Below are 12997 nucleotides of genomic sequence, written 5' to 3' on the forward strand. Positions count from 1 at the left end.
AAAATGCCGTATATTGAAACTATTCAGAAGCCCCCCCAGGTCCATGTCTGAGCTTTGTGTGTGTAGTATTAATGCTCTCTCCCTCCAAAGCCGTACACACCAGGTGATCCGGCTGGTTGGCGTGTGCCCTGTTCAATGGGCTTGTGAAGGTTAGTAAGCATAGACAATATTCTGATCATTTCTGGTTTTCATACCATGGTAATATTTTACTTTATAATGTAGTGGAGTATGTTGTGTGGACAGAATGAATGAAACTTTTTTTTTTTTTTTAATGCTGAAAGTTTATTTTCAAGCGGTCCAATCTCGTCAATTGGAGCAAAGGAAGCACTAAGAGAAACATACTTCACTTCATCTTGCACATTCTTTCCCCAGAGAAGGTCACATTGCACATGCACCTTGCTGCATTCAAACATTCGAGGGTCTGAAGAACCATGTGCCAGCAGCCATGCAGTCCAGTCCGAAATCAACTGGGATCACTTTATTTAGGCCTTGTTGCTTTCTCTTCATCTCTACCGTTTGGCAAAGACGCCATTTTAGCTGCAGTAGAGCCACCCTGGACACCATCTCCTGGCTTGATCTTCTGATCAGCATCATGTTGATCTTTGCCTTTTCCTGCTGATTCCTTCGTTTCTCCAGCTTGCAGTTTCCCAGAGTTTTCGACATCTTGCCCAAGATGTTCCTCTTTGTTCTTGCTGAGCTCCTCTTGCATGTCGGTTTCCTTGGCATCCTCTCGCACTTGAGACACCGGCAGCTTTTCCTGAGGTGGCACGCTGTCTCCTGATTTGTCATCTGTAGTTTTCGGTAAGGTTGCAGCTTTAGCTGCAGTAGAGCCACCCTGGACACCTTCTGCTGGCTTGATGTCCATCTTCTGTCCCGCATCATCTTGCTCTTTGCCCTTTCCTGCTGATTCTTTTACTTCAGCAGCTTGCAGTTTTACCGAATTTTTGTCGTCTTGCCCAAGCTTTTCATCTTCGTTCTCACTGTGATCCTCTTGCATTTTCATTTCTTTGGCATCTACTTTCACTTGAGGTACCTCTCGCTTTTCCTGAGGTGGTACGCCGTCTTCTGGTTTGTCCTCCTGACTGGCGTCCTTTAACGGGGCTGTTTGTGAGATTTCCTGCTCTGGTTTGGGGGTCTCTTTTAAAGTGCTCCCTGCCACCTCTACACCATGATCCTTGAAGATCTCCGCTTTCGGAGGTTCTGACCTGTCAGGGGAATCTGTGGACTCCGCCTCATTGTCTGTTCCCGGATGAACCGTTGTTACTGAGTGAACCTTATTCTCAGTTATTTGGGTTGATTGACTGATGCTCTGATCTAACTCATCCTCGCTTTGCACTTTACTGCTGGTTTCTGCCTTTGTTGACATTTTAATCTGTGTTGGAGCCACAGTGCTCACCGATTCTGAGGGAGCCACGCCACCTTCACTGTGGCTTGTACTGATAATGACACTGACCTCAGGCTTTATTGCATCTCCTGCTTTCTCTTCGTCGGTTTTTGTTGCTTTCTCATGTTGAGGAACATTTACAGGCTTTTCTGCTCCCACGTTCTGTTTTTCTTGAACAGTAGTCAGGTCCCTCACCAAAGGAATCTGATCCCCTTGTGAGATGTGCTGCCTTTTGGAATCATCTTCTTCTCTGCCATCGGGAATAACGTCCTCCTTGGATGCTTTTTGTTCCTTGGTTTTGTCGGAGGCAATGCCATTGGTGACTTCCGTTTCATGCTCTCTTCCCTCTATGCTTATATGGCTGTCAGTCTCAGGTTCAGCATCTCCTACTACATCTTCACTGTCTTCTGCTTCACCGTTTACAGTTTCCTGACTCTTTGGCTGAAGATCTGACATTTGTGCACTAGATGTTTGTGAATCTTCACCTCGTGCTCTTCTATCTGCTACCTCATCAGTGCCCTCTAGCTCCTCCTTCCCTCCCCCAGAGATACTTCCCTCAGATTCTGTATCCTCAATCTCCACGTCCTCCCTGGTGGTCTCAGTGATAATTTCCTCAACAAACTTATACTGAGGCTCTGCTCGCCGTTTGCCGCTTCCACCAGGCCTGGAGACACACGGGAGCGTGTAGACAGGAGACTGCCTGTAGATGTACGGCACAGACACCGTGCTGTCGGAGATGATGGCATACCGGCATTCTTCCCCTTCCAGGAGTTTCCTACAAGAACACAGAAATGTTCAATTTCGTAAGCTTTTCTGCATGTTAGGGTGGTGCCATATCATCACGTCCACCGCAGTACTAGTGTTCATGTTTATATGGGATGAAAAGTCTCATATCACAATATCACTGATATTACAACACAATACATTTATGTTCCCTGGTGGCAAAAGTTCAAACGTGTCTGAGTAGGAGAGCAGCCACTGATCTCACCTCCATCGCCTCCAATGCTGACTAAGAAATTTTTGCTGAATTTTTAAGGCAAGTTGGAGAATGACTACCAATCAGCAATCGCTATGAGTAGACATGGTCAGATAATGAAACAATTAGTAAGTGAAAGCGATTATTTGTCATGTGACACAGCACAGCACCCAATGAAACCTGTCCCCTGCTTATAACCATCACCCTTGGTGAGCAGTGGGCAGCCGTGACAGGCGCCCGGGGAGCAGCGTGTGGTGACGGTGCTTTGCTCAGAGGCACCCTTGGCGGATCGGGATTCGAACCGGCAACCTTCTGATTACGGGGCCACTTCCTTAACCGCTAGGCCACCACTGCCAAGAATTACTCTGAAAACTCAAACTCCAAATCAGACAATTTAGCTCTGACCGCGACCAGATACCTATCATGAAAAAGCCCCCGTGTGCTGAACATGTAGCAAATTTTCTTTAGTTGGAGGAGATGAGACCACTACTGCACATCACATCGTGATGATACAATTAATTATTATTATTATAAATGATAATTTTTTTCATTATTTGTTTATATGTCATCATCAATCCACCCAGTCGTACAGCATGAAGTCTTTTTTAACCATTTGTAAAAAAAAAAAAGACCTTTTATGGTGCGAGATTTCACAATGATGCATATTAATAACCTTCTCAAGATCTACAGTACCTGTAGGAGAAGATTTCTGTATCCAAAGCCATTTTGACATTGAGCAGATCTTGGTATTCCTGGAGATGACCGGCCATGTCATACTTGGCATTTTTCAATTCGCTCTCCAGCTGTCTGATTGTGTCCTGAAATTGGAGACCTTAAGAGTCACATAAGGAATCTCGTGGCTGTCTGGTGGAGGCTTGCATGTTCATGTGTTGTGCCTACCTGGTAGTGGTTGACCTCTGCTCTGTGACGTTCCTCCAGGTCATGGAGTTGCTTCTCCAGAGCTTCCTTCACGCCCTTGGCTGAGTCCAGCTCGATGCTTCTGCTCTGCAGCCGGTGTCTGTGCTCGCTGATCTCCTGTTTGGTGGCCATCAGGGTCTCTCTGTTGACCTCAGCAGCTTTGGTCAAGCTGGAGACCTGGGCTCGAAAACGTGCCTCCGTTCCGCCCACGTTGGACACAGCGGTGTGACCTTCCAACTGCGCTCTGATCTCCCTGAGGGCCGAGGTGATGTCCCCTCTCCACCCAAAGCCCTCGGACTCAGCTCTACATGGAACGGCATTCAACTGGGCCATCATCTCTGCTACTTCTTCCTCGTGGTTCTTCTTCAGGAAGTTCATCTCCTCCGCAAGACTCTGCGCTTTCTTGTCCAGCGCGGCTCTAACCAGGTTGGCGTCGCCGACGCACTTCTTCAGTTCCGCGACGGCGACCTCCGCTTGGCTTCTGCCGCGAACCTCCTGCTCGTACCTGAGGTTGAGGGTGTGGAGCTCGTCCTCCAGGCCGCGATGCTCCAGCTCCACCTGGCGCTTCTTGCGGCTCAGCTCGCTCACCAGATCCCGGAGTTCCCGCATCTCGGGCTCGTACACCTGCGCCAGCGACGCGGAGCCCCGCGTCTTCTGCTTCATCTCCTCGATCTCGCGCTCCAGCATCCGATTCTGCTCCTCCAAGCGGCGGACGTTCTCGATGAAGCCGGAGAAGCGGCTGTTCAGGCCGCGCATCACCTCCCTCTCGTCGCTCCTGGACCCCATCGCGGCCTCGGGTCTCCTCCCGGACAGACGCAGCATCCTGCAGTGGTGCCGCTTATATGGCGGGATGGAGGGAGGAGATGGGGGCGTTCAGGCGCGCTCGATCCCAGAGGACCGCTTCTGTGCGCTCAGCAATCAATGCGAATAACAGCAACGGCAGAAGGAAAAACCTGCAAACGATGCGCCTCGTGACGTCACTTCCACCCTTCTGATCCACAGTCACGGTGTTATCCTCCATAAATATCCTTTATTTATAATAAAAACACCGACACCGTCATGGAAAGGACATTAGATGTATTTCTTTTTGGGGAACCAAAGAGACAGTAGAAATACGAAGTTGTACAATAATTATTTGGTTTCTTTATTTATTTTTCCAACAGTAGCAGTAATAAAATCACTTAAATAACCTTCAAAATCAGGGACCTATTTTGCAAACATGTCCAAGTTGACTTCACCCTTCAGCTGGGCGTGGTCTTTCATGCAAACAGGTCAAAGACACAAGCATTCCCACAATTCAGGTATAAAACACACAACAACCCTCCTTACTTTTATATTCTTCTCCACATGGGTCACCACATCCGGATGCCCTTCCTGACGCCGGATTCCCTTTACCTGGGTTTGGGACCGGCACCACTCTCGCGTGTGTCCCCAGCGACAGGGTTTCTTACTTTATATATACACACACACACACACACACACACACACACACACACACACACACACACACACACACACACACACTCCATTGGTCAGTTAAGCTCCAAAATGTTGTATATTCTGTATATTTGTTTCATGATAGGGTGACCATGAACACAGTGGCAGAGAACAGAGTATAATAGTATGTCTAATATAGTATGCATAGTATGTATAGTATAGTATGTATTTTGCTTTATAGTATAAAGTAAAAAGGATGTATATTAATATAAAAATAAAATGGCCAACACTTAAGATAACCTCAACCTACCTAAAAGCATCGAGGAATTCATGGATTCCAAAAATGTCAGTCCTTTTGGAATCCAGGACTTTAAGAAGTCTAGAGTGGCAGGGCTTAAATTCCGTGGAAATGTTGCCCAGGCTCATGCCCAGCTTGTAGTGTTTCACAGCCGTGGCTTCAGCACCCAGATGATAGAGATGGAAGTCCCCGTACATGCGGTGACAAGCCTGGAGGTCTGCAGGCCGAAGGTCTGGTAGATCGAACAGCGCTCGGAACATTTTCTCTGCTTTCTCTGAGTTCTTCATCTCAGCATACCTCACTGCCAGCTCCACTTGAGGGTATACGAATGACGGATTGAACCGGATTCCTTCCTCCATGTGCAAAATGCATCGGTGGAGCAGTCTGGGGTTGTGCGGCTCTCCCATGGCTACCGCTTTCCATCGGTAATTGTTGGCGATCTCATGATGCAGGCGAGATGAGTTTGGCACCTTCTGTAACATCCTCTTCAGGACCTGCAGGGCCTGGTCAAACGCCTTTTCCTTCTTCATGAATTTGGCCACCTGCAGGACAACGCAGAGGTCGTCTGGTGCCATGGCAATGGCTTTCCTCATGTATTCCCAGGCCTCCGAATTCCTCTTGTTTTTGTAGCATTTCAGACCCAGGTAGACGTGGATCATTGGGTTCCTGGGGTCAATTTTGAGGGCCTTCTTCAGCTGTTTCACCGCAGGAGATTCTTCGAAAGGGAACCTCTTGTCCTCTCTTATCTCTAGGCCCTCCAGACGGAACAAGGAGAATGCGTAGCCCGTGTTCCACTCCCTGTCCTCCGGTTCTTTCTGCAAGGCATCATAAAATAGGTCTTTGGCTCTCGAGTAGTGTCTTTTTGAGAACCTCAGAAGCGTCCAAGCCTTTTCACTCAGTACCGCCCGTTGCAAGCCATGCGGGGAGTCGTTCGGAAGGGCTCTGCAGGTTCCCTCGATTCGCTGCAGGTACGAGCGGGCTGCGGCATCGTTGCCCATCAGATGGTTCAGGCACGCCAGGTTACCAAAGGTCACAAAGTGGTTTGTGTTTTCCTCCAGATCTGCTTCCAAGATTTGGAGGGCCTTGTCACTGACACCTTGCAGGTATTTCACAAAAGCCAAAAAATTGTAACTGCATCCGTGGAATTTTTTCTCATGTTGTCCTGGGACGAGAAGGCTCTCCGTGAACTTGACTTCTAGAAGGTTCAGGTCCACTCCTTCTTTATGCAGCTCCCAGTTAAAGTGGCACGCCAGCTTCTTCAGTTCACTTTCAGTCGTCATATCCTGTCCTGTGGGTTTGCTGTTACAAATGGAGGAAGCTGAGAACCCTCAAATATCCAAAAAAATATCAGGGTGATATCACACTGTCTAACTTCCTTCATTTATTACACATAATCATTTTGGTTTTATTTGGTATTATGGGCTGTTAATACTGCCACATCATACAAAGTACATTTCTAAAATAAATATCTAAATGAACATTTTAACATTTCAACCAGTGTGTTGAAAGTGTAAAAAATCAAGCAATGCATTTGTACCAAGAAGAAGGAGAACTGTAGTGTTCAGTTCATTGTAAGGGACTGAAGTGACAGAAAAAGACGCTTCGACTCTCACCTCATGTTGAAGGTTAATGTTATCCGAACGTCCCCTGTTATCCACTGATCTCTCTGAAGTGAGGTGATGTGTTCAGAAGCCTCCTGTCTGAGAAACTGAGATCCTGGTCCTGAAACCAACTCTGTAGAAGTCTGAACAGATAGGTTTCGTTTTCGTTTTCTCAAAACAACGCAGAACATGAAAACTGAAACCCTGCCCTAAAACTAACAACCTGATCAATGAAACAAGGCTGTAACAAAACCAGAAACTGAACTGTAGTGGGCGTGTCATGACATCTGTCCCGAGACAGATGTCATGCCTCTTGCATGGGAAAACAAAAGGTGGAAAGGAGTGAACGCTGTCACCCAAAAGCGGTCAGAATATGAACTTATTATCTGGCTATTTTATCATCTCTACCTAAATCTCCACAGACAGAGAAGCAGCTTTGGCGACAGGTTGCTGTCAATGCCCTGTTTCACCGACGGACTAAGAAGGTCATTCCTCCCCCACACTGAAACTAGTGAACACTGACTGAACGTCAAATTTCATCAGTCTGCCACACCTAATATGTTAGCATTGATGTAATGTAACCTGGTTTACTTACATTATGTCAATGCTAAACTATTACGTGTGGCAGATTACTTCCTTAATATTTTAAGATTAGGTAGTGTCCGCAGTGTCCACAATGTGTGTACTATGTACACTCTGGCCAGTGTGAACCTTGTCTATTTTTGAAGTTAAAAACTGCTGGAAACTGTAAATCTCTCTAATTTACTCACATATACATTATAAACATGGTCACCCCTTCTGTCACCGACTGAACCAATATAAATAGTGTCACATCATGAAAGAAGACCTGTTCAATCAGATTTTATTAGTATTTGAATTTTTAAACCATGGTTTTTGTTTTGTGTACAAGGTTTCTGAATATTTTCACAATTTCGGTGTATATTTTTCAATGACAATAAAATCACAGTAAAAGATTCAAGCACCAGGGAGACAAAATATTCTATTTGAAAATCAGATGGAACAGGTTTTCTTCTATATGCCCCATGTTCACCAGATGAGTAACAATACAGAGAAAATAGCATTGCACAAAGGAATAAAAAAAGCCAAAGCCAAAAGGATTCTTTTTCCAATTGAAGCGCACATAAGGCACTTTAATCTGATTAAAACCAGTTCAAGCATAATGATATGTATTCCAAAAAAGAATGTTCCACCTAAAATGAAGACCTTGGCTTTCAAAGTAATATTAGCTGTGTAAGGTGTCATTTTCATAACACTACATGTATTTCAACAGTCTAAACCTGATGTTGTGTATGTCATTTATAGGTCTGCCTTTTATCGTTTCTTGTTTTACAGATTCAAAATTCCTGTGTGAATCCGGTTTTCTTCAGAGGGCGTGCCAAAATTCCAAAATTAGCCTTAGCAATGAAGACATGCCTTTCGTAGTTTTCATCTGACTGTGTGGAATTTGAGATTATCGCTTGAAGGCCAGGGTCAGACCGTCTCCGACCGGGAGCATGCTCAGATCCACCCTGTCGTCTTCGTGGAGTTTCTTGTTCAGCCCATCAATAGTCTGGGAGGTAACATCGTCTTCTGCAGGGCTGATGACCCGTCCACCCCACAGCACCTGGCATACAGAACCACCATTATGGATGATGCATGTACACAATAATAGAGACGTAAAAAAATAATTCAATCCATTTGTTGATGTACATGGATTTTTTTTTTATACTTACATTGTCAATGGCTATGATGCCCCCTTTCCTCAAAAGCTGCAATGACTTCTCATAGTATTTCTCATAGTTCTTTTTGTCAGCATCAATAAAAACAAAATCATACGCTCCAGCTTCGCCGGCAGACAACAGTTCATCTGCAAAATTTGAAAAAGTAATTGAACCAACAAAACAATCCACCGTGTGTGTATGTGAATGTATTGATCATAGTGTGTCCTGGTGTTTACATGCTGGGTTACTGAGTCACAGTTGTTACACATTTACTGCCAAAAGGTGAAAAATGCTGAGCATTCGAATTCAGCCCTCATCTGAGGAAGAAACTATCATTTAAACGTGATTAAATTTAATTACCCAGCGTTTTTGCCGCTGCCTGAAGTCGAACATCAATATTTTCTTCAACTCCAGCCTAAAGGGATATAAAGGTGAAGAGAAAGCGAGAGTTGACTCATGTTAGACTCTGCAGCACAGAGCCTTGTCTCTGTGATTAATATCTCTGCGCTCTTCAGCACACCCGGTCGCGGTTCCACCGCGATCCCGGGGGTCGACCTCAGAGAGGAGCGCTGGGTTTGTCTGACACTGCAGACTTGGTGTCTTGGGACTCGCTTCCGCCCACCACTGCTGCCCTCGTCCCATTCACTCAGCACTTCAAGACGGCTGATCTACACATCTATTCAATCTCCTTCAGAATGACCAGGCAATCTCCATTTGTGTACAAACTATTTTTTTTCCAGTTTTCCCAATTTGAGCCTTTAAAAAATCCTTAAAAACGAACATGTAGTTATAGATGTACCGTCCAGGCCAAAAGTTTGGACACACCTTCTCATTCAATGTGTTTTCTTTATTTTCATGACCATTTACATTGGTAGATTCTCTCTGAAGGCATCAAAATTGTGAATGAACACATGTGGAGTTATGTACTTAACAAAAAAAGGTGAAATAACTGAAAATATGTTTTATATTCTAGTTTCTTCAAAATAGCCGGCCTTTGCTCTGATTACTGCTTTGCACACTCTTGGCATTCTCTCGATGAGCTTTAAGAGGTCGTCACCTGAAATGGTTTTCCAACAGTTTTGAAGGAGTTTCCAGAGGTGTTTAGCACTTGTTGGCCCCTTTGCCTTCACTCTGCGGTCCAGCTCACCCCAAACCATCTCGACTGGGTTCAGGTCCGGTGACTGTGGAGGTCAGGTCTCCACTTTTTATTAAGTACATAACTCCACACCTGTTCATTCATAGTTTTGATATAAATAAAGCAAACACATTGAATGAGAAGGTGTGTCCAAACCTTTGACCTGTACTGTATGTCGAGACACTACAATATGCTGCCATACTACTGGTAGATGCTGCCATACTACCAGATTAATAAGAGATAGCAGTCACCCTTACAATGCACAAGAGTGTATTAGATGAACTGTCCCAGTACCTCTTTGAAGAAACCCTTTCCCATGTCAGCCCAGTCTTCATCAATTTCACAGGCCACGACCCGGCCATGCTTCGGCATCGCCAATGCCATGCTCAGGGCATTGTAACCCGTGTACATCCCTGAAACGGGCAGCAGCGAGTGCTGTATAGTAGCCACTTTCTCAGTAATGTTCCTGCTGCATGGAGCTCAGTGTCTGGAAACGTACCTATTTCAATGGCTTTAGTGGCATTGATGAGTTTTATGAGGTTAGCCATGAACTGCGCCTGCTCTTGAGCAACCATCATTATTGACTGGGAATCCTCCATTGTTTTCTTCAGAGGGAAAAGGTTATTTAGTTGACAACTTCATTAACGTAGAACTGTATAAGCACAGATGCTTATTTAATCTGTAAATGGAATCTGCATATGAACATTTGAATAGCTGAGCTAAGGAATTAACATATTATGGAGTAATATTGTATTAAGTGATTTTTTGCAAAAAATGAAACAAATCAAAACGAATCTAATCCATATAATTCACATTTCTTCATGTTGGTCTTGTGCATATTCTCTGTCCTATGGTTTGTATTTGTCATAATGTGTATTCTACATACCAGTCTGAGCTTCTGAAGCACTGGGTCCTCTCTCATTGAGTTATTAAGAATGTACTGGAGAATGGGGTTATCTTTACCTTTTGAGTGGCTTTTGCCGATTTGTGCATTTGTATTCATTTCTAAAGAAACAGGACACTGCAGTTACACTTTTAATAAGACCAATAAGAATAATAACCAAAATACATTTTGTCCAAGTGAGAATGAAGATTTGAGTCAAACGTAAGTGTAGACGTCTGTATGTCTCACCTGTCAGTGCCAGGATGAAGCAGATTCCCAGGAGAGCCCCGACGTGAACAGCCATGGTCTGATTTTGAGGGTCAGGAGGAGATATTTCCTCTGACAGAGAGGCTGCTATTTATGTTCAGCCACAGGGAATGTGTCATATGTCCCCAATGGAAGGCTGGGAGATAAAAGGTGAAAGGGCGACATCTAGTGTTGAACTGACGCCACAAAAATTCCATTCCTCAAAGCAGACCTTCCATTTAAAACGAATCTTCAATGATCACAAAAAAATCATCTTCATTTATTATAAATTTATATTCTAGATAACTATTATTTGGCAAGCCATCTAGAAGCCTATTTCTTATCATGGTTTACTTCAACCTTTTGGGTAAACATTGCACAACTGATTTCACAACTGAAGTTTTGCTCCACTTTTACCTCATATGTGGTAAAATAAGACAGTTACTGGAAATATACATGTGGATCCATGTGCATAATAATAATAATAATAATAAAGTTTTATTTGTCCCACTCTTCACAGAGTGTAAAGTGCTACAGAGTAAAAACATTAGAAAAAAAAGACCCGACTCAGATCATATCAGGGGTTGTAGTAGCCTAGTGGGTAACACACTCGCCTATGAACCAGAAGACCCAGGTTCAAACCCCGCTTACTACCATTGTGTCCCTGAGCAAGACACTTAACCCTGAGTTGCTTCGGGGGGACTGTCCCCTGTATCTACTGATTGTAAGTCGCTCTGGATAAGGGCGTCTGATAAATGCCATAAATGTAAATGTAAATGTAAATATCTGTAACCCGTGGAGTTTGGCCAGGGGCGGCCCTAGCCTGTTTGGTGCCCTGGGCAAACATTTCCCTCTGGCTAATGGTTAATTTTGCACTCCAGTATCAACACCCATCCTCCGGCCTGAGGATCACCCCAGTGTAAATGAATAGACACTTTAGTGCACAGATTTGGTTTGCAATTTTTCTGCAATTTTGCACAACAAAGGAAAAACAGGATTGGATTGCTTGAGTTGACAATACAGTGGGTTGCAAAAGTATTCGGCCCCCTTGAACTTTTCCACATTTTGTCACATTACAGCCACAAACATGAATCTATTTTATTGGAATTCCATGTGAAAGACCAATACAAAGTGGTGTACACTTGAGAAGTGGAATGAAAATCATACATGATTCCAATCATTTTTTTTACAAATAATTACTGAAAATTGGGGTGTGCGTATTTATTCAGCCCCCTGAGTCAACACTTTGTAGATCCACCTTTTGCTGCAAGTACAGCTGCCAGTCTTTCAGGGTATGTCTCTACCAGCTTTGCAGACCTAGAGACTGACATTCTTGCCCATTCTTTGCAAAACAGCTCCAGCTCAGTCAGATTAGATGGACAGCCTTTGTGAACAGCAGTTTTCATATCCTGCCACAGATTCTCGACTGGATTTAGATCTGGACTTTGACTGGACCATTCTAACACATGGATAATTTTTGTTTTAAACCATTCCATTGTTGCTCTGGCTTTATGTTTAGGGTCATTGAGGACAAACTGCAAACGGGACTTCTTATGGTTTTCTTATGGTCTTCTCCTTGCCACTCTTCCATTAAGGACAACTTTGTGCAGTGCACGACTAATAGTTGTCCTATGGACAGATTCCCCCACCTGAGCTGTAGATCTCTGCAGCTCGTTCAGAGTCACCATGGGCCTCTTGGCCTTGTCTTGGTAGGTGTACAGTTGTGCCATACTCCTTCCATTTCTGAATGATTGCTTGAACAGTGCTCCGTGGGATGTTCAAGGCTTGGGAAATCTTTTTGACGCCTAAGCCTGCTTTAAATTTTTCAATAACTTTATCCCTGACCTGTCTGGTGTGTTCTTTGGACTTCATGGTGTTGTTGCTCCCAATCTTCTCTTAAACTTCTGTCGTGGAAGTTATTTCCATCACAGAGCATCTGAGGAGTCACAATGAGAAACAGTTAAATGAATTTAGTCAGGCTTTATTTACATGCGCGCATGGGAAGATTCGCTATTCGAATCCCTAAAGGTCTGAACACAGTGACGTGTATATATAGTCAGTGAAGCACTGATGTTTATCTTTGTGCCTGTTGGTACCAGCATAGAGCAGGATCTCACACGTTCCTCAGAAATAAAGCTGTCACAGACAAGAATTTACGACTCTGTTTTGCAGGCTTAGGATGAGAAACACTTTTCTTTTACATTAAAAAACTTTGCTTTCAAATTTCCCTCACAACAACCTCTGAGGCCGTCACAGAGCAGCTATATTTGTACTGACATTAGATTACACACTGGTGCACTCTATTTAGTCATTAGCACTCACCAGGCAACGTCTATGGGCAACTGACTGCACTCAGACCAAAGTGCCATTCATCATTCCAATGCACAGTTCTCATGTA

At 44.3% G+C, this 12997-nt stretch overlaps 3 protein-coding genes across 4 annotated transcripts; all 3 read right to left on the reverse strand.

The window, feature by feature from the left end:
* Window positions 1-267: 267 nt before the first annotated feature.
* LOC114795946 (neurofilament light polypeptide) lies at window positions 268-4254 on the reverse strand. The gene is made up of 3 exons (XM_028989698.1): window positions 3261-4254; window positions 3054-3178; window positions 268-2159 (listed from the first exon to the last, which is right to left on the reverse strand). The coding sequence occupies exons 1-3, from the start codon at window positions 4098-4100 to the stop codon at window positions 479-481; spliced, it is 2646 nt and encodes an 881-aa protein (XP_028845531.1). The 5' UTR covers window positions 4101-4254; the 3' UTR covers window positions 268-478.
* A 251-nt stretch (window positions 4255-4505) lies between these two features.
* Window positions 4506-7552, reverse strand: ifit8 (interferon-induced protein with tetratricopeptide repeats 8). Its single transcript, XM_028989468.1, has 2 exons — window positions 6627-7552; window positions 4506-6312 (listed from the first exon to the last, which is right to left on the reverse strand). The coding sequence occupies exons 1-2, from the start codon at window positions 6803-6805 to the stop codon at window positions 5022-5024; spliced, it is 1470 nt and encodes a 489-aa protein (XP_028845301.1). The 5' UTR covers window positions 6806-7552; the 3' UTR covers window positions 4506-5021.
* Window positions 7553-7554: 2 nt separating this feature from the next.
* comtd1 (catechol-O-methyltransferase domain containing 1) lies at window positions 7555-12610 on the reverse strand. 2 transcript variants are annotated; one of them, XM_028989469.1, is made up of 8 exons: window positions 12445-12610; window positions 10603-10756; window positions 10357-10475; window positions 9970-10075; window positions 9765-9883; window positions 8696-8750; window positions 8348-8481; window positions 7555-8238 (listed from the first exon to the last, which is right to left on the reverse strand). In XM_028989469.1, exons 2-8 carry the CDS (start codon window positions 10655-10657, stop codon window positions 8086-8088), a joined length of 741 nt encoding a protein of 246 aa, XP_028845302.1. In that variant the 5' UTR covers window positions 10658-10756; window positions 12445-12610; the 3' UTR covers window positions 7555-8085. The 2 variants fall into 2 exon arrangements, with proteins under 2 accessions (XP_028845302.1, XP_028845303.1); XM_028989470.1 differs by lacking the exon at window positions 12445-12610 and having other exon boundaries at window positions 10434-10475; window positions 10603-10800.
* Window positions 12611-12997: the final 387 nt, after the last annotated feature.

Source organism: Denticeps clupeoides, chromosome 8, assembly GCF_900700375.1.
Source record: "Denticeps clupeoides chromosome 8, fDenClu1.1, whole genome shotgun sequence".
Classification (NCBI taxonomy): Eukaryota; Metazoa; Chordata; class Actinopteri; order Clupeiformes; family Denticipitidae; genus Denticeps; species Denticeps clupeoides.

Excerpts from the sequence above, each read along its gene's own strand:
- LOC114795946 (XM_028989698.1), bottom strand. The coding sequence starts at position 4,100 with ATGCTGCGTCTGTCCGGGAGGAGACCCGAGGCCGCGATGGGGTCCAGG. Across the intron at positions 3,179-3,260 it reads CAGAGGTCAACCACTACCAG|GACACAATCAGACAGCTGGA; the intron begins GTAGGCACAACA and ends CTCCAATTTCAG. Across the intron at positions 2,160-3,053 it reads ACAGAAATCTTCTCCTACAG|GAAACTCCTGGAAGGGGAAG; the intron begins GTACTGTAGATC and ends GTGTTCTTGTAG.
- comtd1 (XM_028989469.1), bottom strand. The coding sequence starts at position 10,657 with ATGGCTGTTCACGTCGGGGCTCTCCTGGGAATCTGCTTCATCCTGGCA. Across the intron at positions 10,076-10,356 it reads TGCTTCAGAAGCTCAGACTG|AAAACAATGGAGGATTCCCA; the intron begins GTATGTAGAATA and ends TTCCCTCTGAAG. Across the intron at positions 9,884-9,969 it reads CACTAAAGCCATTGAAATAG|GGATGTACACGGGTTACAAT; the intron begins GTACGTTTCCAG and ends TGCCCGTTTCAG.
- ifit8 (XM_028989468.1), bottom strand. The coding sequence starts at position 6,805 with ATGTTCTGCGTTGTTTTGAGAAAACGAAAACGAAACCTATCTGTTCAG. Across the intron at positions 6,313-6,626 it reads ACATTAACCTTCAACATGAG|CAAACCCACAGGACAGGATA; the intron begins GTGAGAGTCGAA and ends CATTTGTAACAG.